At 40.9% G+C, this 21,295-nt stretch overlaps 3 protein-coding genes, 1 long non-coding RNA gene and 1 other non-coding gene across 5 annotated transcripts in view; 3 read left to right on the forward strand and 2 right to left on the reverse strand.

The window, feature by feature from the left end:
* Positions 1–13,127, reverse strand: part of LOC110067804 (protein MMS22-like) — a 32,383-nt gene extending 19,256 nt beyond the window's left edge. The window contains exons 1-6 of the mRNA XM_020775139.2: positions 12,731–13,127; positions 11,084–11,195; positions 9,699–9,824; positions 9,292–9,341; positions 8,649–8,727; positions 8,042–8,310 (exon numbers count right to left, since the gene is read on the reverse strand). Coding sequence (XP_020630798.2) covers positions 8,042–8,310; positions 8,649–8,727; positions 9,292–9,341; positions 9,699–9,824; positions 11,084–11,195; positions 12,731–12,905 — 811 coding nt within the window. The 5' untranslated portion in view covers positions 12,906–13,127. The remainder of the gene's footprint in view (positions 1–8,041; positions 8,311–8,648; positions 8,728–9,291; positions 9,342–9,698; positions 9,825–11,083; positions 11,196–12,730) is intronic.
* LOC110067807 (uncharacterized) lies at positions 1,515–6,552 on the forward strand. The gene is made up of 2 exons (XM_020775142.2): positions 1,515–1,675; positions 4,732–6,552. Exon 2 carries the CDS (start codon positions 4,737–4,739, stop codon positions 5,958–5,960), a length of 1,224 nt encoding a protein of 407 aa, XP_020630801.1. The 5' UTR covers positions 1,515–1,675; positions 4,732–4,736; the 3' UTR covers positions 5,961–6,552.
* Positions 7,832–7,952, forward strand: LOC149117623 (U5 spliceosomal RNA). Its single transcript, XR_016205791.1, has one exon. It is a non-coding gene; the product is annotated as a U5 spliceosomal RNA (small nuclear RNA).
* On the forward strand, positions 8,181–11,225 carry LOC110067810 (uncharacterized). Its single transcript, XR_002298700.2, has 2 exons — positions 8,181–8,267; positions 8,591–11,225. It is a non-coding gene; the product is annotated as an uncharacterized LOC110067810 (long non-coding RNA).
* Positions 13,128–14,799: 1,672 nt separating the features above from the next.
* LOC149117624 (heterogeneous nuclear ribonucleoprotein Q-like) lies at positions 14,800–20,829 on the reverse strand. The gene is made up of 3 exons (XM_089283447.1): positions 20,291–20,829; positions 18,625–19,161; positions 14,800–17,994 (listed from the first exon to the last, which is right to left on the reverse strand). The coding sequence occupies exons 1-3, from the start codon at positions 20,735–20,737 to the stop codon at positions 17,089–17,091; spliced, it is 1,890 nt and encodes a 629-aa protein (XP_089139573.1). The 5' UTR covers positions 20,738–20,829; the 3' UTR covers positions 14,800–17,088.
* Positions 20,830–21,295: the final 466 nt, after the last annotated feature.

Genomic DNA, 21,295 nt, shown 5'->3' on the forward strand with positions numbered 1-21,295 from the left:
GATAAGCATTGTAAGGTATTCTAGATCTGAATTGACGGAATCTCGTAATCTCGAAGGCGTGGTTAATGGCACATTATAGTTGTTGTATTTCCCTAATCTTCTCAGGAGATCCTGAAAGACAAGGAAATTCAGTAATTGCTTCAAGAAAACCACAGGAAAACCAGCGGTACACCAATAGCTAACGTTTCACACTTTGTATTACATATTACCAATCTTTTAAAAAATGGAACTCGAAATTTCTGATGTTACAACGTATTGGTATCTGTGAAGAGAGGAAAATCGATTAAATTTAAATTTCATCCTCAATGAAATTAAGAGATATTGCGATAAACCATATCAATTTCAATGATGGATTACGAGATATTGAAGAAGAAAAGTCATTCGATAAGTAAACTTTAACATACTCAAACGCCTTTAAAATGGCGTCCAATAGGTGAGCGACCTGACACTTTCAAATATGTAAGCTTCATGAGATTTCTATAAGGCGATTGCTAGCGGAGAATGTGTACTAATGTGCATGCGCTGAAAATTGAATGCCGATAAAATGCCTCGGCCTACCCAAACTGACATAAAACAAGAATCAGCGGTTTGCAAGGGAGCGATCCATGCAACGAAAGGTGAATGTTTCTCGCAGTGTATTTTTGCGATCTAAAAACAACTTTTCATCACTCACGCACAGATTGTAATGGTCTAATTAATGAATACGAAGGGAATGAGATGTAGGCCAAAGAGCACGCTGTTTGCACACTTGAATTAATTAAGAGTTAATAAAAAGCAGCTGGAAGAGAGGCAGAGATAAAAAAGTACATATTGCAAGTTTTTTGGTATCTCTCACCACAGAGATGAATGAGTGTTTAGCGATCCAATAAATCAACTACTCTAAATGATACAGATATTTAATTTACTGATAACAAGCATTGTGAGAAAGCTTCGCACAATTTCACCGATAGAATTAACTTTTGCTGCAGTCATGTCTTGTGAACTGAGACCTAATAGAGAGGAGTTTCTTGCCAGGATTCTATGTCATTCTAAGAGGTTACTGCCCAGACGAGCCGCAACATTGAGCATCATGCTTCAATTAACAAGCCTCGTCTTACATTTACAACAGAGAAACTATTAAAATGAATATTTGTGGAGATTTCAGAGCGTTCTACATAAGTAGCAAGTTGGAAAGAAAGTGCTAACAAAGAAAAAAGGTCAGCAAAGGAAAGCAACAAAGATGAGAGTGATGCCTCCGCCATTAGTGTACCTTTCCGTCCATTCAGTTACACTTTTTCATCAAAAGGGAGCTTTAAGTTTAATTCTCCGCTAAAAGGATTCGCGGCTTCCGCTCTGCGCACCCAGAAAGGAGAGTCAAGTCTTGGCAAATGTAAAACCCATCAACGCCGCAATTTGGACGAAATGGTTTCTAACGCGCGCAGTCACACCCCGGCGCGTTTTCGAGATTCCTTCACTGGCAAACAAAGACACTAAGCCGTTTATCAGATCAGTTGTATCCGATTGCTCAGCCTTAGGTCTCGAGGTTATCTTCAATAGGATATTCGGTTAATTTCCGCCCCCAAGCAGATATAAACACAGCCAAGTACCTGGTAGATATTAAAGGTACACATACTTGCAAGGAACAACGAAACGTTCGCATCTGAAGGGATTGACTTCAAAGAAAGCTCCAATCTAGGTGAGTTATTCCGCATCCACACTTTGTTGATCGAAATATTCTAGTTAAACAGGTGTATATTAACGGAAAATCGCTTTCAGACAAGTTCGAACAGTTTTCGTGTCTCGATTAAGACATTCGACTCACTGGGTATTTCCGAGTTCAAAGATAAGAAGCCTCCATATTTTGGAAGTAAAATATACCCTTTACTAACCGAATTATCAAACCAGCTCTCAGAAATGGGCCGTTAAACCCGTTATTCAATCCTTTTCAGGAGAAAAAAATCGGTTAATGTCGTCTTGCAAGCATAAGTCGTGGATGAAACAGCATTCTGGAATGTTATTCTGTAATTCACAGAGAAATGTGAGGTATTTACATCGAGGTTTGCTCGATACTTCGTAAGACCAAAACCACGAACCGATGAAGGTTTTAGCAGTTGTTTAATCTTCGATATATGATAAATTAGAGTCTTAAAAAGTACACACAAAATTCACCGGGGAGGATCGATTCTTGCCAGCGAGCCGAACTACAAAGCAACATAAGGTCATACCACAGCACAACGATGAAAGAGTTGGCGGGGGAGGTGGGGGGAGAACTCCCAGAAATTTTACGGTGATTTGTGACGAACGCCTCACAACTCTGATTTCATATCACAAGTTGCATCTTAAGCCCCAAATTCTGCTCCATTAAGCAAGGTAATTAAAGTCAACTACTTCACGTTGCAGGGGCGTGTAGCTGTCAGCATAATATTTAGGAATCAGTTTAGGAATTTTCGTCGTCTTCACCCTCCCCCCCCCCCCCCACCCCCCTCCCAACATTCTTCCACTGGAGAGAACGTCACATGCAGGGTTTGTGTTCATTCTTAAATCCTCAAACCTGGAATTCTATCGTAGAACACTAGTTAAATGGATTTCTTTAGGGACTTGAAACAGTTCAAAATCCTAAAAATCTCAAAATAGAGTCTACATATTGCCTATTATTGCACAGCTTTTCTAAAATACCAGTTCTAAAATAGTCTGTCGTGTTTAATTGAAGCAGACAAAGAAAAACGCAATTTCCGTCGAGTAAACCTCTTACAAAATCCGGTCTGAAAATAAAGCTCTCCAAAATTCCTTTGCACTCCACGCTCAACACACGATCTTCGTGTGTTTGGATTTATTTGTGAACATGATAGAATAGTGAGACAAACTGGTTGAACAAGTTAATAATGATATTTTAACGGGAAGCTTTCTCACCCGTAGGTGATCTACAGAAAGGTCCCGATCCAAGTTTGTGTAACTAGTGCAGTCGTAAGCCAAACATTTCTTTTAGCAGTTCAGTTGAATCAGGTTTCCCACAGACATTTGACACTGATAAAGCCAAAACTTGCTCCATAGCTTATTGGTTTGTTTGAGTAAGGAAACGCAAAACAAACACAACAAAGATACAAATGATTTTTTTATAGATTGGCCTTTATCGAAGAGATTGGGGTGGAAATTAAGATGCCTATGAGATGTAAGATTGACTTTTTTTTGTTATTTAAGTCAGGAGTTTCATCAGTTAAAGTTTGGAGTTAACAATTTTTGTGAACCTCTGTTTAGTTCACTCCAAGCATTGTGACCAGCATTAGCATGTCAAAACATTTTTGCAATGTAGTAAAATCGAAAGATAAATATTTAAAAAAATGGTTTTCAAACAAAAATAAGGAAAAATTCATGCATGCCATGCTTAAGGGCAAATGCAAAACATTCGCAGAATTTTCTCGTTTCACAAGTCTGGAATAAAATCTTCATATGCCTAAAAAACGCGGAGAATTTAGTGTAAGCAAATAACTATAAAGAAAGCACACACAACAAAAGCTCTATTGACGGCAGTAGAACGCTTAGCGGTTGTCTAATCGCGCTGGCATGGTGCTGGCATGGCATCAAAACAACCAAACATGCCATGGAATATCTGCTAGACTTGAAGGTGCTTTCATGTGTGATTTTTTTTCTCCTGGCTCTGTGCAATGCCACCGTCAGTTAATTACTTGAGGTCCTTGGCATCAATCGACACTTAACTTTTATCCAACTACGATCTAAACTGGTTGAAAGACTACAAATGGTCTGCTATCGACACCATAGAACACGTGTTAGCTACGACGAGGTAGTTTTGAAACTCACTCTTGACAAAATCGGAAAAAAAAATTGGTAGAATCGTAGATGAAACGCGTAGGAGCAAACAAGAAAATCTTCTGGGGCCCTGACTCGTTCTACTCTCAAGAAATAGCACAAAATTGAAAACAACGTTGTGGGTCACGGGTGCGTTTTTTATCTCACAAAACCTGCCAAACATATAACCTGCTAAAAGTACAACTAACTTGCTAACGTTCGCTGACATTCCCACAACCAATAAGAGCTGGCCTTTGTTGTCTGAGCCAGTCAAGAGCACGCCATGTGAGCAAACAATCTGTGCCCTTTTTGACCAGAAAAAAAACAGTGACATACGTCATCTCGTAAAAATTTGGCAACTTTACAGACTTGCATAACGAACCCAGTGTGAAAATAAATCAGTAAATAACTGATTTCATGGGGTGAATGATACATAACATATTGCGCCAGTGGACCACCTATAAAGATGTGAAAATAACAGAACTAGAGAAGGACAAATTATTACAACTGTTCACTTGAAACATTCGGACTTCACAGAATATAGTATGAAATGGCAAAATATCTCAAACCCTGTCGCGCCCAGGCGTCTGAGATTGAAATTCGTAAACAGCAAAAATAGACTGGAATTTCAGCACGTAGTAGTACAGGAAACGGTCGAATTTTGACCTTGCACAAATACGCGCATGTTTTCACAATAAAGAAAACTGCGATGACAATCTTTTTTTCACTCCTAAGATTGAAATGTCCGTTATATTTATAGATTACCGTTCACTTATTTTAATGCTAGTTTTGAGTAATATGTAAGAAGCTGATGTTTATGTTCTTAATTTCTCATCATCGGTCTGTTTGACAATATACTGATGCTGTAAGGAGAAAATATATTTTAACACTCTTGTAAGGCAGTCCGATAGATCGCCAACCTCGCTACTTTTTCTGTTTTTGTTCCAGACAAGATGGCAGGCACTGGCATTGCCATGATGATCGTCTCCATAGCAACCAAGATATACACCGACACTGGTGGTCCGGGACTCACCATCTATAGACCTCACTGTCCCCCCGGATTTTGCATACTTGGGGACTACGCACAGGAGGGGGACATTAAAAAACCAAACCACGGAGTCATGTTGTGCATTCTGATGCAACAAAACTCTACGGTCGTCGCGGAAGCCGAGGGGTTTGCCCAAGTGTGGAGCAGCGAAGGTCCCGGAAGTGGAAACGGATATAGCGATGATGAAGGACCTGAGACAAGCGAGGGAAGCACTGGGTCGGCTTCCGGTCACAACGACATCTTGGCATTTTGGAGACCCAAAGTTCCTAGCGAAGACTACGTTGCATTGGGTCACGTGGCAACAACCAGTTATGAGCCGCCGTCCTACGATAACGTGTGTGTAGTGCACAAAAGCTCAGCCATACCAGGAATCCCTGGTCGACGAGTGTGGATTGAAGAATCCCGGATGGCAAGCCTTTGGTCCGTGGCTTCCAGCTATCACTATTTGAACTTGGGAATGTTCTTTAGTAGCGACTCAAAAGCGGCGCCTCGTATATCCCAGTTCTGGTCCCTGCTGCCCGAGGTTGTTCCAGCTCCTCAAAACGCTTCGCTGTCGATCAAAAAGCTCACCAAAGACGACTTGGCGCTTATCTACAAAGGCCAAGAATGCAGGACTTCCAAGCTCCTTAGCGTGTACCTCCCTCGAGCCCCTATCGGTTACGCGCCTCTGGGGCATTATGCGGAACGAGGTTTCAGCCGAGCTAGTGAGGCGGCTCCCATGCTAGTGGTAAAAGAGATGGGAGGAAAGGGTCTATTAAGACACCCAGTTAACTACCAGGAGTTGTGGAGGTCACATGCCAACGACACAGAGGCAGCCATATGGCGACCAGTGCCTCCTCCAGGATACTTCTGTGTCGGACACGTGTTAGGCGTGGGCTCTGAGGCGCCGCCTACAAACGCCATCGTGTGCCTTCATTGGAGCGTGATCGGAAGAGGCTGGCCATCGCGTAGCAAGAGAGTGTGGTGGAACAAATGTTCTCACGGGAAAGATGCGACCATCTGGCGAGTCAGTGGACTAGACGACTGCCTCAGTGCTGGAACATTTGTGATTCATCGTGGACTCCACAACCCGCACTGGGAAGAACTACTTTTTCACTGCTTTTATCTTAATGAAGTATCAGTCAGATAAAGTGGCATCACACGCAACAGAAACGTTTTCACTTCGGTGATTTAGTATTGATCGTTCATGATCGCTGCTTTTCGCGCATCTCGCATCGAAGAACTCCCGCGAGACTGCCGTGAGCCTGCAGACAGTCGAGGTTTACTTGTCACGCAATTGTCAAACTCTAACTTGACACAACGCGTTACTTGTCATGCAATACTTTCACTCTAGCGTGACAAACCGCATATGTAGTCTGCAAACACGATCGTTGGAGAGAGAACTGAGACAGTTTTGCTTTAAGTAAAGAACATTTTGTATTCACGTTCTAAATTTTATAATTTCTGACAAAGACTGAAGACATAAAGGTCAGTTTTGCGGCACAGTTTCTGATCTTTGTAAAGAAGACATTTCATGGTATGTATTAAAAGGCAGAAATGTACTTCAGCCATTAGGTTCATTACGCAGAATTAAAAGGAGAACATGGACGTTTCGCGTTCCTAAAAACTACTTTTTGTTCGTTAATAAATTTACTACGCTGACTAGATCGTATGTAGTTAATAAGAAGATTAACCAAAATAATTAGAGAAAGAAATAAAAGACTGACTTTTCGGTTCAGGTCGAGGATGGTGTTGTTAACCAGTTGTAATAGTTAAGTCCCTGAACCAATACTACTATACTGGTGAGACAGAAGTGAGAAAAGCTATCACAAAGATAAAAATTCAATAGAAAAGTACTGAAGTGAGCCTGTAACTCCAGACATGACTAACACGACACTACCAAGATCCCGCCACCACAAATTTCCGCAGCCTATATTTAGAGCTTTGCTAAGTGTAGAGCACAAAGATAACGCCACCCGCACTTGGCTTGCATTTCCTCCATGAAGCTGCTACTGTAGAGACGCTTTTGTAGTTAAGAGCTTTCCTATTTTGACAAATTAAATTGCAAGTTTTGATTAATTGCTTAGCTATCTTTTCATTGAAAGAAAGAGATAATGAAAGGCAGACCATCTCATAATAGAGCGACTTCAGTTGAAATCAAGTTCTCCAAACTATAGTTGGTAGAGGAGACGAGAGAATCACAGAAAACTTCTATAAACCAGTAGGGAGAATTTTGACTCGGATGCTTCTCAGAACTCTAAGGAATAAGATTTGATCTCGTACCACTTTTTTGTCGAAGAATCGCAGAAAACGTCTATAAATCAGTAGGGAGAATTATGACCCTGAAGCTGCTGAGAACTTCAGGGAATAAGATTTGATCTCGTAACGCTGTTTTGTCGAGGTGTTTTACAAACACGACGAAGTAAAATCACTTAGTAAGTCAATTCAGAACACGCCATAGATTACTAGATTTACTCACAACTCGAGCTTTCAAAGCCGAGCTTACAACAACAAAAAATGACCACGAAGACCCAAGTGTCGAGCGCAAGGGAGAGGAACCCAGGCTTGACTGGCTACGACCGCGAAGGACTTTGAGAAGGTGGCCGTTTTTTGAACAGCGTTTTCAGTCCACGTGTTCTAGTTCTGTGTATGGTAATTTTATAGCAAAACTTTTGTATTGTCATTATAATTATAATAATTGCGAGTCAATGATCAGCGAACCGTAAAACAATAGCACGAGAGCATAAATCGAAACGTACGGCGGATAAGAGGACAAATTTCTCCCCCAGTTTCGACCAAAAACTAAAATCGTGCTTACTGATCAAGTTGGAACTGGCTTCTCAAAACACCGCATTTTTTTTTTTCCCTGTTGAATCAAATTCAAGTCCAAACAATTCTTTTTAAACAAACCGTATAGTACGCGTGCGCATTAGCAACTAATGCCACATGGACCTGCCACATTCAAACCACATGGAAGAATCAGCACAGCCGCATTTAAACGTTTCTTCTACCTAAACTTAGTAACTCTGGTTTTCCTTCAACACGCATAAATCTTTCGCCTTTTACTAAAGATTTCCGTGGAGGAGAACAACTGAATGAGTCTATAGACTAATTTTTCGTCGCCCTGCCTTTCGGCGGGGCTCCTAACAAAAAGTAGAAACACTAGAACATCTACGTATTGCACAGGTTAGTGAAGTAAAAGTGCGGTCGGCTGTTCTCTTGGTCACATACCTTGCTTTTCCATTATCAAGCACAGAGTTTGAATAGCGACCCAGTTTAGCTCTAAATGGAGATGGAATAAGTGTCCTCCTGCGGTCAAACGTACAGCAGCAATTGAAGGCACTTGGTTTGTCCTTGTGAAGGATGACGAGGGAGGAGAGGACAGTCGCCCAAGAAACAAAGACAAATCTTCCAGCTGTTTAGTTAGTCTTGACGGCAGAAGAAATAATTCATGAAGGTGCGCGTTACTTTGGTGCCAATCTTGAACTATGGTGAGATGGCTAGTGTGAAAGAAAATAAGGATTTAAGTAATTAGTTTTAATTTTCTGTGCAAGAAAAGAAAGTTTCTACGCTCTTTCACATCCTAGTCACTGTAGAGGCCATGAGTATCATTTCAAGAGATTTCTTATGGTAGAAAATCAAATCGACACACGATCAAGTATTTTATGAAACTGGCGAACAGGTAAACAATATGGCAGCATTTTACTTCCGATATCGTAACTACTAGTAATTTCAAACAAAATTCCACGACCATGATCAATGTCAAATTTCTCTCTACAGGCAGTGGTAGAAGTGAGCCTGGTCTAAGAGGGGTAAAAAGTGAGTGATCTTGACTTACCTGTGTGTAACATGGAGGAGAAAGGCAAAAAATTTACTGCACTTTCTTCGGAGCTCAACACAGCGTTTGTGCACATCATCTAACGACAGAATCACCCAGAGAGGACATGTTTAGTGTGCTATAACAATCAATTAATTAAATCATATCTAGCAGAGGGGGTTATTATGCTGAGGGTAAAGTCTGCATTTGTATCTTGTGGTCCATCAGGCTGGCACTCATCTCCAGTTTCTGTTGCAAGAAGTGACCAAGAGTATTTCTACTCTTCCCTGGCTGGGATGTTAGCTCATCACAGTGTCACCACCAGAATTAAATTTGCCACTAAACCATTTAAAAACTGGGTGGAGGCTATGGCTACATCAAATTATGCTTCAATAATATTGAGATGATCTTCAAAAGCATAAAAATTCTCATTCAAGCGTATTTTACAAAGCATTGCTACAGACATTCAAATTCAAAATTAAGTTCCAACTTTCACTGAACCAACTAAAACTTTTCCCATCCTAATTAATTACAGAGGACAAGTTGTAAAGAAATGATTTAAGAAGTTTAACACCCAGAATTAATACTAATGCTTCTCTCTAATGCTTCCATTTCTTTATTTTTCTCCTCTAATAGTTTCTTTTCAAACTGTTTCAAACTTTACCAGTCAAAGACGTAATGCTTCCATCATTTTCCAGCTTAAAAACTTGCTGCCTAAAAGTACAAGAATGAATAGATCAATGAAAGATCAATGATTGACTTTGGCTATTATCCCAATACAATCCCAAGCAAACTTGATTTATATGATACGCAACTCAATGATAGAAGAACAGTAGAAACTTGGTTCTGTCTTTATTGGACTACCAAAAAAAATTAAGATTGGTCAATTTTGAATATTGAATCTGTGAGTGGTCTCAGTGGATTGGTAAAAAGCAGTGATACCATAGTGATATTATGATATAATATAATTTACTAAAGTTTTGATCTTCACTTTGTCATATGATAACTACTTACAAACTTCAATGAGTTCCCAACTGAGTTAAACAACATTCATAGTATTTTAATAGTCACCTGAGCATGAAGAATAATGTTTCCATCTTATGTGGGAGAGCATTGCCTGCTACAAAATTTGCTCCAAATAACTGGATCACCCGGTCACTGAAAATCTCTGGGTATGGATTTTCCTGGTGCAGAATCCTTCAACAATAAGAGAAGTTTAAGATTGCAATGATCACAGCCAGTTCTATTCCAATAGTCAGGATTAGATGTGCCAAGTAATTCAGCACTGGCAGTATTTAAAGGGGCCATGTCACAGACAGTGCATCTTTAAGAAACTGGCTAATTTTGATCAAGTTTGTCAATAACTCCTCTTACTCTTTCTTTTTCTTAACCATCCTTATTTATTTTCTGGTTATTACCTTTTTGTTGTTTTTAATTGACATTGTACATCAGGAAAAAAAATACAACTCAAAATATCTTGACATAGCTCCCTTAACACTGGTTTCTGTCATATGAACAAGCAAAACCACTGCTACCTCCGACCCAATCCAATCCAACTGCATTCATGATATTCTAGCCCATTGTAAATAACACCCAGCATTTCATCAGGTTACTGTAACAGATTGTCAGTACCCATCCTTACTCCCGGGTGGACAGAGGGACTGTGACAGTATGTGTTTTCTGTTATAGAATTATGGGTTGAGCAATAGTGTAAATAATGTAAGGAAAATTTAGTGAGGGAAATTTAGATCTAGACTCACTTTTTACATCAGATGGTTTCTAAGTCAGGTTTAAACATCCAGTAATCGTGTTGCTAAGTCTGAAGCTCAAGTTTCAAGACTCACAAACTGAAGAGTATCACAGTCTGTTTACATGGGAGAGTACTGGTACTGAGGCCAAACTCTTTCCCTCATTAGAACTAGCCCCCTACAAAGTCTCTCCTGGAAATGACATTCAAATGTTCTATGAAAAAATGCTTCAACTCTTTCAACTTTAGCAACCATCTTCTCTACCCCTAGAAATAGACTGCCATTCATTTCAATACAATTGCCCACAAGTTGACCCGTGAAAGCTAAGCTAGGAACAAGGAAAACATCTGCAACAATTACAACCTGGGTGCGAAAAAATGTGAGGAATAGGGAGATTACAGTCAGGGGTGGTGGATGATACCTAAAAAACCTTGTGTCTCAGAAGCTTTCCATCCAATCTTTAAATCTCCTGGGAATCTCTGAAGCTTTTCTGTGTGTCGTTTGTCTCTGAAAATCATTTGTATTTCAGTCTTGCATTTTCAAACAAGGGTCTCAGCATCTCAGCAAGTCTCAAATTTTATCATAATTTTCACCACCCCTACAACCACAGATGACTTTGAGAAAGTCTAACATTTAAATCACCAACCATCTGAAATAATCATTTTCTTTCAGAATGGAAGTCTGACAGCTATTCAACAAAGTACTCATGCGTTAAAGACCCCAGTTGCTAAGTAACCATTTTGGCACAGTGCCTCCTTAATTCTGCCAGGGGAGAGATGACCACTGCAACTGAACTCTGCTGGTTTTCTAATCACTGAGCCTTTGGGGTGAAGACAGAAAAAATAAAGAACTTGAGTAACTTTGGTCTGAAAATGGGCATAGATTTTGACCATTTTGGCCTGTAAATTTGGCCCTTCTCAGATGTTTACAAGAATAGAAGCCACCCCTGGTTAGCTGCGGTCACATATTGGAGCCGTGAACCAATTTTAGAGGTTTGAAATTGTGGTATTGTTGCTTCAAGTCTGAAAGAGTGTATGGAAAATCACAGATTTTGGAGTGAAATAGGGTACAGGTTTCAAGGGTCAGGCCACACACCCTTACCAAAAGCTTTGGCGAGTACCCAACATATCTAAGCGAACATTCAGTAATTGAACCCAATGGAACACCAATCATTTGATAGGATTCGGCGATCGAACATAATCAAACTCACACTAAAATTTGGTCAATCGAACGAAAGTGAATGCTTGATTGCTGAACGGTTGACAATCAAACAAAATCGAACGTTCGATTACCAAATGGTCGACAGTGGTACTCAATCAAACGTGGAGTTACCAAACTCCTGTTTGTTTGATTTTTATGTTTAAAAATTAACACTGACGAAAAACGAAGTAATGAAAAAAAAAAATGCCTTAATACTACCCTATTATCAAACAAGTGTCTATTTTGTGGAAATTTTGTACGGTGAACCGTCTCCTTAATCCCCGTGAATCCTGGTACCGATTTGATAGGATGATTGTCACATCTGCATAATACCCCATATTAGTATATTCTCAGCTCCGACTATTGCATTTCTAGCTCTCTGATTGGCTCAAAAACTCCGACTATGAGCCATTAGTCGGAGTTTTACCTTATATGGAAAACAGTGCGCCAAGTTTAAAAATTTTCCGCTCTGTAAAATTGTTGAAATAAAAATCGGCGGCAAAAACCCGATTAAGAATATACTAAAACAATTATTCCATTCGACCTTGTTGGATATGAAGTGATCATAACCAACTCGCGCTACGCGCTCGTTGGTTATTTATCACTTCATATCCAACGCGGTTTCATGGAATAATTGTTAAATAGCCACATGGTCAGGGGAAATTTCTATTGAAGGTCAAATTACTGTTAGCTTTCAGTGAACCCAAAAAGAAATGTTGAGAGCGTCAAGAACCCGAAGTGATATTTTTCTATTAATCCCATTTAATAAAGGTTGATTATGATTACTCCTGTGTGATCTTATCAAGAAATGGCTTCCGAACAAAATCGAATCGGATTGAGTTCGATTGCATTCGATTTTGTTCGATTAGTTCGATAATCGAACTCACAGCAAAATAGATGTTCGATTTTGTTCGATTGCCGAATTCAATCGAGCGATTGGTGTTCGATTGAATTTTGGTTGGATTTTGTTCGACTGGATGCGCCGGGCGAATACCACCCCGGGGGTCTCCTTCTATTCATGGTTGCCGTTTGTTTCTAAAGAGTAGTTAGCTTATAGAAATTGTATGCATATTTGGGGCTATATAGAAACCTTTCCGATAGAATCAATGATCTATGATTTTTACATCGGTAACAAATCTTTAGGTTAAAACCTACCCGCTACTTGTGTTTGCAGCCGATCATGGTCATCACAGTCGATGGTAGTTTTTTGTCGCTTAGCTAATGGCTCCTCGCGGGTCTCATTTGAATCGCAGAATTCATCGAAATCCAGGTTATCAGGCCACTCTGAGAGATCTTCTAAATCGCTTACGTTGTAGTCGAACTCCATCATGTTTTTCTTTTCCTCCGCCGAGGGAGCAAATTACCCGCCATTTTTGATCTTGCGAGTCCTACCCAGGCCTCCCTGCCACGGTTTATACTGGTCCCCGGGCAAGCCGGGTAGAAGGAAAAGAAATACTCGAGAAAAGCCACCATAACTCTCTCAAACATTGCTCGACATTGTCCCATGCGTTAACGTTAGCGATTGCTGTTAAGGTTGGTGTACATTGAATATTTTTAACCATCGGGTTAATCTTTTAGTGAACATAAACTCACTTCAAGACAATCACGATAAACGTGTGTTCAAATGTTCTTATCACTCGTCACCTTCTATTTCGGACGCTTATGCCATCGTCTAGGGGGTAAAAACAATAGAAAAACCCTCATCGGGAGGAACAGAAGGTGGCTGCGGACGCTTAATAGAGGTGGCCGGTCAATACGGGTTTTATTCACAGTACTTCACTGACAAAAATTTTGGGACTTGATAACTGGCCGCTTAATAAGGGCTGGCCGCTGACAGGTTCGACTGTAGTGTCAAAATATCGATTGCTTGTGCATCATCTTCACAAAATACGATTTAAGCAGCGCATTCCAGTGGGGACCGTCGCATTTAAAACTTTTTTCTGGCAAAGGCAAATGCAACTTTATTTGAGAAACGTCATGGAGTGATCCCTTCCAATAACATTGCGTGACTATTTCCTCGCCCCTGCGGATTTCTGGCAAGAACAGAAAGGAAGAAACGGGTTTTGAACCGAAAGGAAACGAGAATCTTTTTAGGGGAACACTAGTCCGCGAACCCGCCGATCGCTTTGTTCTCCGAATTCTTCAGTTCCGCGCTGGCCGAAATTTTTTTCCGTCCTCGCCGGGAGCCTGTTCGCAGGCTAGGGGAACACTCAAGAGTACCCATCCTCTCGTGAGAAGGCTGGTGTGTTTTGGGGTAGATATTACCTTGCTTATTGTCTTCTCAATCTTTTTAATATTTCCTTTTACGCCACTGGCCACCATTGATCACCACTGATCGCAACACCAAGAAGTTGCCCCTGACCCTCCTTTTCCGTAGATGATTTGAAAAGAACAGGGCGGGACACGTAAAACAATAATCGAAAATCGCAATTTTTTCCATTTCAAACTCTTTATTGATGTTAATGCAGAAATTACAAACGAACATATTCAGCCACTCACTCAAGTTCTTCAAGACAAATTTGACGCACAAGGCAAGAGAGGGTTTCACATCGAAGACGTGGGTTTGCCGTGCAAATCTGGTGTAAAGAAACGAGCACCGCTGTGGATAAACAAGTCCCATTTTTTTCTTCGGACGTTTCGTTTCCCTGTTGATAAAAAAACGATCACCAATGTTTAAACAATGACTCGTCCTTTCATTATAAACCCCGATGAATAAAGAACGAACATGGACAACCGACGTTCAACTAGCACACAGCAAAATCATCTACCATGAAGATAAACAATGATGAGATGAGGGGATCTCAATTGCCTGCCCACACCCGCCCGCCCCTAATCTTTTTACTTAAGACACCCTCTTCTTCCCGGGTGGAACGGCTCTTTGTGTATTTTCTTTTTGTTCCGGTTTCCGCCCTCCCTCCCGCTCACTTCTTATGTCCTACACCACGAAACACGCATGACCCTCGGAGACTAATTTCGGACGGCCAAAGTGACACACCCTGAATTAGTTCCAACACTATTTTACAGTGCCATTCGAAGACCATTCGAATAAAATGGAAAATAGATCGCATATTTCCCTTATCCAAACCTTTTCCACTTCAAAAACCTTCATAAAGAATCTCGAATAAGATTCTCTGTTTATTGTCATCGACGTCTGATCTGTTTGTTTGTTTGTTTGCTGTTGTTGTTGTTTTTTTGTTTTGTTCGGTCTTTTTTTTTTTTAAAAAAATCACCTCTAAATGCAAGAAATGTCACGCTATGGCAAATTATGTTGGTATACACGTACTTCAGGTGACGCGCAGTAACAAATTAAAGCCCTGTAGTCAAACCCAACGACACTAGCCTGCGTTACAGTCAATCTCCAGTCTACCGTCTACGTATATCGAGGACTTCGTGACACCGCAGGCTATATGACCCTTGATTTGCCTGGGTTTGTTCATAATCACGTTGTCTTTTTCAAACGAGCGGCCGTGCAACGCTTTCCGAGGGGAGTTACGTCACGCAACATCATGTAAATGCAATACTGCTAAAGGAGCACCGTTGTCAAAGTCTCTCTAATCAATGCTGTATAGATCTACTCATCTTCACCGTTTGAGGCCAAATTTTTTCTTTAACTATAAAACGAAAATTCATTCCGAAGCTCGATCATAAAAGCGCTGTCGCGCTACCAAGTAATTAAAGCAATAGTCCAGGGTCACTACTACATGTACAACTGCTCACCGTGTCCCTGTACGCACATATCGCACTAAGGGAGTTCATGGCACAGCAACGAATGCTCTGGGTTGCCCCTTCGAGGAAGTTTTAATCGAATGTTCAACCGTCAGATACATTCATCTTGCATTGGAAAAGGAAAATAATTGGTAGAAAACCCAAACAATTTTCAACACCGCCGGCACGTAGAGCGTCTGTGTCAACACCAATTTATGATTTTTGTCCGGCTACCTTGTAATTACAATGACCTCATTACTCTGAGCTTTTTTCAGGCCCAAAGAAGAGAATTGAAAGAAATAAAAGGACCAGTAATGTTCATTAGTAAGGTTTACTAAACTTAAGATGTTGTTTTCAATTTGTAGCAAAGCAACTCCCGTAATTTGTTATAGGCAGTGTAATGCGACCATTGAATACTAAAGGCTAATGTTGAGCACTCAAAAAAACAGCAAACCCATTCAAACCCAGTCCGTTACCTTACTTGACTTGTTCACGTTTTACCCCAGTAAAAGAAGGGTTAGTATTATGCACTACCCCTTTTCGGCTTCTTGGAATATCATAAGATCTCAGTGACTTTGAGGTTTGCATAGTAATCAGAGAATATATTTAAGTCACCATGGTAACCACATTAGTTCACAAGACACATTTGCATTTGGAATTGTAGTCTTAAAAAAACTCGTAGTGTGGCTAAACTAGGTTTCGGTAAAAAGCTCAAGGTCAATGAAAATACAGTCTTGAGCAGTAACAGTATGTTCAACCCAATTTAAACACATTCTCAGAGTTCAGACTTTGCAGCATTTCGGATAATATTGAAGCCATCATTTTGTAGATCAGTGTGATTTGCTAGACAGTCAACATGCAAGTAAAAATTGCTGCAATATGAAAAGATAGCACCGGCACTCGATTTGAAGTAGAAGAAAAAGGCAACTCTGAAATTGCCAGAGTGGGGTTTTATCAGAATTTCTAAAAATCTGCACTTACAGTGAAATTAGTGGGAACCTCCGTATAGGAAGGATAACATAAAATATAAAATAAATGAGACTGCCATAGCCTCAATACTTACCTCCACCACTCAGCAAATGAATGCTTCTTCACCTTTTCTTTCTTTTTTCTTTAATTTCGGGATTTTAGGTTTTCTTGATTTTGGGTGAATTTTCAGGGAAATATTTTGCACACTGGGAAACCAGACACAAGTTCAGAGTTGGATTTTAGCCAGCTTTTTCTTGCTGGGCAATTTTGTTGAATTTACTTTATTAGCAGTTTTAGTTCTGCAAGTTGATTTGATTCAACTGACTTTGCAAGCCAAAATTGCTTGGTCGTCTTTTGATACCAAACCACATTAACATGTATAGTAACTGCCAAAATGACATTTCTAGCTTACACTAGTTAATTGTTTCACTTAACTTAAAAACTAACTGCCAAGAAGTTTTCTGAGCTATAAAAAGCTGGAACTCGTATTCAGTACAAACAGTCTAGATTGTCTAAAAGTAACTGAATGCAACTACGCAAGTTGAAGCTATTGACGTTAAACTAAAAGCACTTTAAAACTCCTAAAAGACATTCATGTCCAATCGCATAAACTTGAATATAAAAAAGATCTTTCAGATTGGTGCCACACTAAAAAAATCATTTGAGTCTTCCAAACTGAATCAGCAACTTAACAAGTCAACAGCCTGCCAAATAGCTTGATACATGTTAATACCAAATTCAGTCATCTCAAAACTTAAAGCCAAAACAAACAGAGAAAGGCCGTAGAATAAGTTGCCAAATCAAAATCAACCGCAAGCCAAAATTTCTCTTCTCGACAATTACCACTGCTGCCAATTACCATCACTGTGCCACTCTTGGTTGGATCCTTGATTGCCGTACCCTCCACCATCGTACAATGGCTGCTGGGCGATTGGTTGGCTTCCCCAACCACCTGACTGGTTCTGCCCCATGAACCTACGCTTTGGCTCGGGGTACTCTACAGGTGCCTGATGCGAGTCTGCACCATACTTCCTTTTTGCTGGAGCAACACCTCCGCCTCTGGGTCCACCACGGGGTGGAGGGCCACCTCTTCCACCACGGGGAGGACCACCACGTGGGCCTGATCCTCTTCCCCCTCTATCACCACCCCTTCCTGGGAAACCACCGCCACGTCCACCTCGGCTGGGTGCACCACGTCCACAGCGGGGAGGACCACCCCTTGGGCCTTCACTGTAGCGATCATAGCCATATCCACCACCGCCACCACCATAATAGTCATCATAGTAACTGTCACCATAACCTCTGTCACTGTAATTGTCTCTGGGGCCATATCCTCCACCATAACCTTCATACTGATCACCATAACCTCGATCATAGCCATCATATCCATATCGATCACCACCACCATATCCACCACGCCCACGCCCAGGTGGACCACCACGCGGGGGTCCACCCCTGGATCCCCGACCTGAATTCAAGGCACCAAATCCAGACTGCCCAGCACGTCTTTTCTCTTTGTTTGCTGGCTGAGGCTTAGCCAAGGACACTTCAATTGCAAGACCATCAAGTTCAACACTGTTCATTTCTTCCATAGCCTTGACCGCATCATCACGTTCAACAAAATGGATGAAGGCATAATCTTTCAATTTCTTGACTCGTTCAACTGTGCCATACACTGAAAACTTTTCTTTCAACTGATCCTCAGTGATACTGGGAGAAACATTCCTCACATAAAGGACTTTGACCTACAAACAGCAATGTACACTTGTGAGAACATGGCTGCACAAGCTACTGCAGCAGAGGAACACCATCACTCAGAGACCATGATTGTTGATATAATATATACTTAATCTCTGAGGAGTTTGTGAACTAAGGTCTCACAAAAGGACACGGTATAAAAGAAGGAGAGCAATAATAATTATCATTATTGGGAAGGGGGGGCAGGGCTTTAAATTTTGTCATGTTACAATATCATGCTGTAAGGGAGAGGACTTAAAGAGGAGGAATGTATGGTAGTAGAAAATCATTAATCAACATACTCTACAAAGATTGCATGGGAATTTCATTGCTTTATGTCTACTATTTTCCAGTATTTTAAAAGTAAACTCCTATGAATTTTTAGAGAGCTTGCAAAACCCCAGATTTTTACTATCTACTTTACCATCTCCTTAAAAATCAATCAATAGTTGTCACACATGTTTAACAAGAAAATTAATAAAATTCACTATCTGATAGTGTACACATATAGGAAGCCAACTTTACTTAGACCAGAGCAGAAATGAAAGACGTTCACAGAGAGGGTTTCAAAAGCCACCTGTGGCATTGGTTAATTTTGCAAAACTGTTGTTTGAAACTGTAACACAATAATCCCTTACCTTTGACATGACATCTGCATCAGGTTCTTCTTGCGGATCTGCCCAATCCACAGTCACTACGATATTACCCCAGACTTTCACCCTTCCACTAGCCAGCCTACGACGAGCCAAAGATGCTGCCTGGTGACTTTCATACTCCAGGAAGGCAAAGCCCCTGTTCCTTGTTTTGTTTTCTGCTGACATGTACACAATCACATCAGTCAGTCCAGCAGTAACTTTGGTGAACTCTTCAAAGATCTCTTGTTTATTCTTTGTCTTGGGAATGGAGCCAACAAACAACCGGTTGTTTGCCACAGATAAGCAAACCCCAAGCCTTCTACCAGGTCTGATTTCTTTGGTGTCGAGCTTCTTCATGGCATCTTGTGCCTCCTCTTTGGCAGAGTACGTGCAGAAGCCATATCCTCGGTTTTGACCTGTCAGTGGGTCCACCATGAGTCGAAAGTCGTAGATTCTTCCACTTTCCTCTAACACTGGTACAAGCTCATCTTCAAAGCAATCCCTCGGAATCTTGCCAACAAAAACCTGGCAGCAAACTTTCTGCATAAGGAAAAATACACAGAGGTTACTAGAATAGCTACATTTATATACTCACTCACACTCACTCAAGCCCATTATGCCAGCTGGCATGTAGGGCAGCAACAAAGGTACCCCATTCCTGCCTGTTCTGGGCCAGTTTCTGAGCGGTCCCCCCCACGTATGATGGAGGGTCTTGAGGGTCATTTATATATGGCCAATATAAATCAAAGTTCAAAGCTTGTGGAGTCATATAAATAATCAACCAGAGACTACAATCTTGACAAAAAATATAAAAAGGCAAATAATAGTGTCCAAATCTTACACTATTAAGTGATTCGTCAACCACTTTGTACGATTACACACCAAATTAGATTCCACTTGGTAATATTGTCATAAGTTTGCCCCTCTTTCAAATGAACTGATGTATATATTAACCCAAGCTTCAGGGCCATTCTTGTGAGAATACCAGTCCAACATCTTGTAACCAGTCTATACAAAAAAAAAACCCAGGGCCAATACTCTCCGAATAAATGTCCTGAGCAAGCTTGGTTAATACACGACCGAAATTGGTTAGAACAAATTCCACAAACGCAGAATTGGAAGCCACTTGTAAACTTTAAGCTCCCAATTCTGTGCAGGGCATTAACTCACGTTCAATGTTTAAATAAATTATGAAAAAACAGGTGGCAAAGTATGGCGTAAACTACAACAAAATCCTCAGGAGTGGTCACAGGGATCATTCGGGGCAGTGCCCAGTCCAACACCTGTAAAAATGTTGGACCAGCAACGTAGCAATCAGAATCTGAATAGCTTATTTCAGTTACAGGCCCTCAGAACTAACTTATATCATGTAATAATTATAAGCTCCTAATGATACAGCATATCAGCCCCAACTGTGAGCTCTTCGAATTCCACTTCCACGGGATCATAGTCAGTTAACCTTGTGAGGAGAACGGAATATATTCCACTTTAAATTCGGTGGAGAAAAACTAGTGCAATCATTCGAATTCGAATGAATAATCGGTAGCCAGCACCAATAATTTTATTCAAGGCGCCTCAGAGGCACATGGTTGTAAGCAGTATTACAACTTCAAGGTTGTCGAAAACTCTATATAAAACGTTAAAAACAAGTTTATTCGAGCTAAAATACCTCGCTGCCTGTTCCTGGTGGAGGACCTTCCCAGTTAGGCGGTGGGCCACCGTACTTTCTCTGCCCAGTGGTAATATCCAAAGTGTAGCCAGTTCTGTCTAATAACGCCTTGATCTTCTCTTCATCGGGTCCACTCAATGCTTCGGTGCCCGGAGTGTGTCCCTGGGCTTTCTGTCGGTTTTTCTCGCGGTAAGTCTTCATTACACCACAGAGAAATGCGCTTTTATTCTGCACGTGGGACAGATCACTACTTCCAAACTGATCCAAGACTTCTAGTGCTCCGTCTTCGTTGAATTCACGTAAAGCGTCCAACGCTCTGTCATCTAACTCGCTAGGAGCAAGGGAACCGGTAGCAAAGATCGCTCCTACTCTTTGAGCGACTTTAACACTCAGGCCTTCGTTTACGAGTTGCTGCGCCTCTTCGGACAACTCTTGGGTTGATTCCATGGCTAGACTGTTCAATGGTAACCCAAACTTTTCACCGCCACTAACTCTGCAGAATCGACCGACGCCAAAACAACGTGGTTGAATGATTTTAGGGGTGGACTAACAAAACCTTCAGGTTCTGCAAATCGATATTTACTCGTTTGTAATCGTGCCCGGTTCTTTCGATCACGATTCCTGATTCGTGGATGCCGAGTTTCACTCCAGTTGTCAGTACTATTCGCTGGATAGCTTGTTTGTATTTTCTTGGATGGTGAACAGGTGGCCTAAGCTCAATACGTAATGCTTTTGTTTCCAAACAGTGTCCATCTTTTTCTTTACGTAGCATCACCCGCATTTGTAACCATGTGTGGGAATTCAAATAAAAAATATAAAAGAAAAGTACATGTCAAAGAATTCGCGACCTGCTCGGACGTTTTTTCTAAAGTGGACGATACAAAAATTAAAAGGAATGTCAGTCTTTTTTTTTTTCCTCCACTCTTTCATCTTCCTTTTATTGCTCTCCTTTCTCTATTTTTTATTCTTTTTTGCCTGGCTTGGAGTGATTCAGCCAATCACCTA

The sequence above is a fragment of the Orbicella faveolata genome, unplaced genomic scaffold (assembly GCF_042242905.1).
Source record: "Orbicella faveolata isolate gen_17 unplaced genomic scaffold, um_ofav_v1 contig_12, whole genome shotgun sequence".
NCBI lineage: Eukaryota > Metazoa > Cnidaria > Anthozoa > Scleractinia > Merulinidae > Orbicella > Orbicella faveolata.

Excerpts from the sequence above, each read along its gene's own strand:
- LOC149117624 (XM_089283447.1), bottom strand. The coding sequence starts at position 20,737 with ATGGAATCAACCCAAGAGTTGTCCGAAGAGGCGCAGCAACTCGTAAAC. Across the intron at positions 19,162-20,290 it reads CACCAGGAACAGGCAGCGAG|AAAGTTTGCTGCCAGGTTTT; the intron begins GTATTTTAGCTC and ends TTCCTTATGCAG. Across the intron at positions 17,995-18,624 it reads ATGCAGATGTCATGTCAAAG|GTCAAAGTCCTTTATGTGAG; the intron begins GTAAGGGATTAT and ends TGCTGTTTGTAG.
- LOC110067807 (XM_020775142.2), top strand. The coding sequence starts at position 4,737 with ATGGCAGGCACTGGCATTGCCATGATGATCGTCTCCATAGCAACCAAG.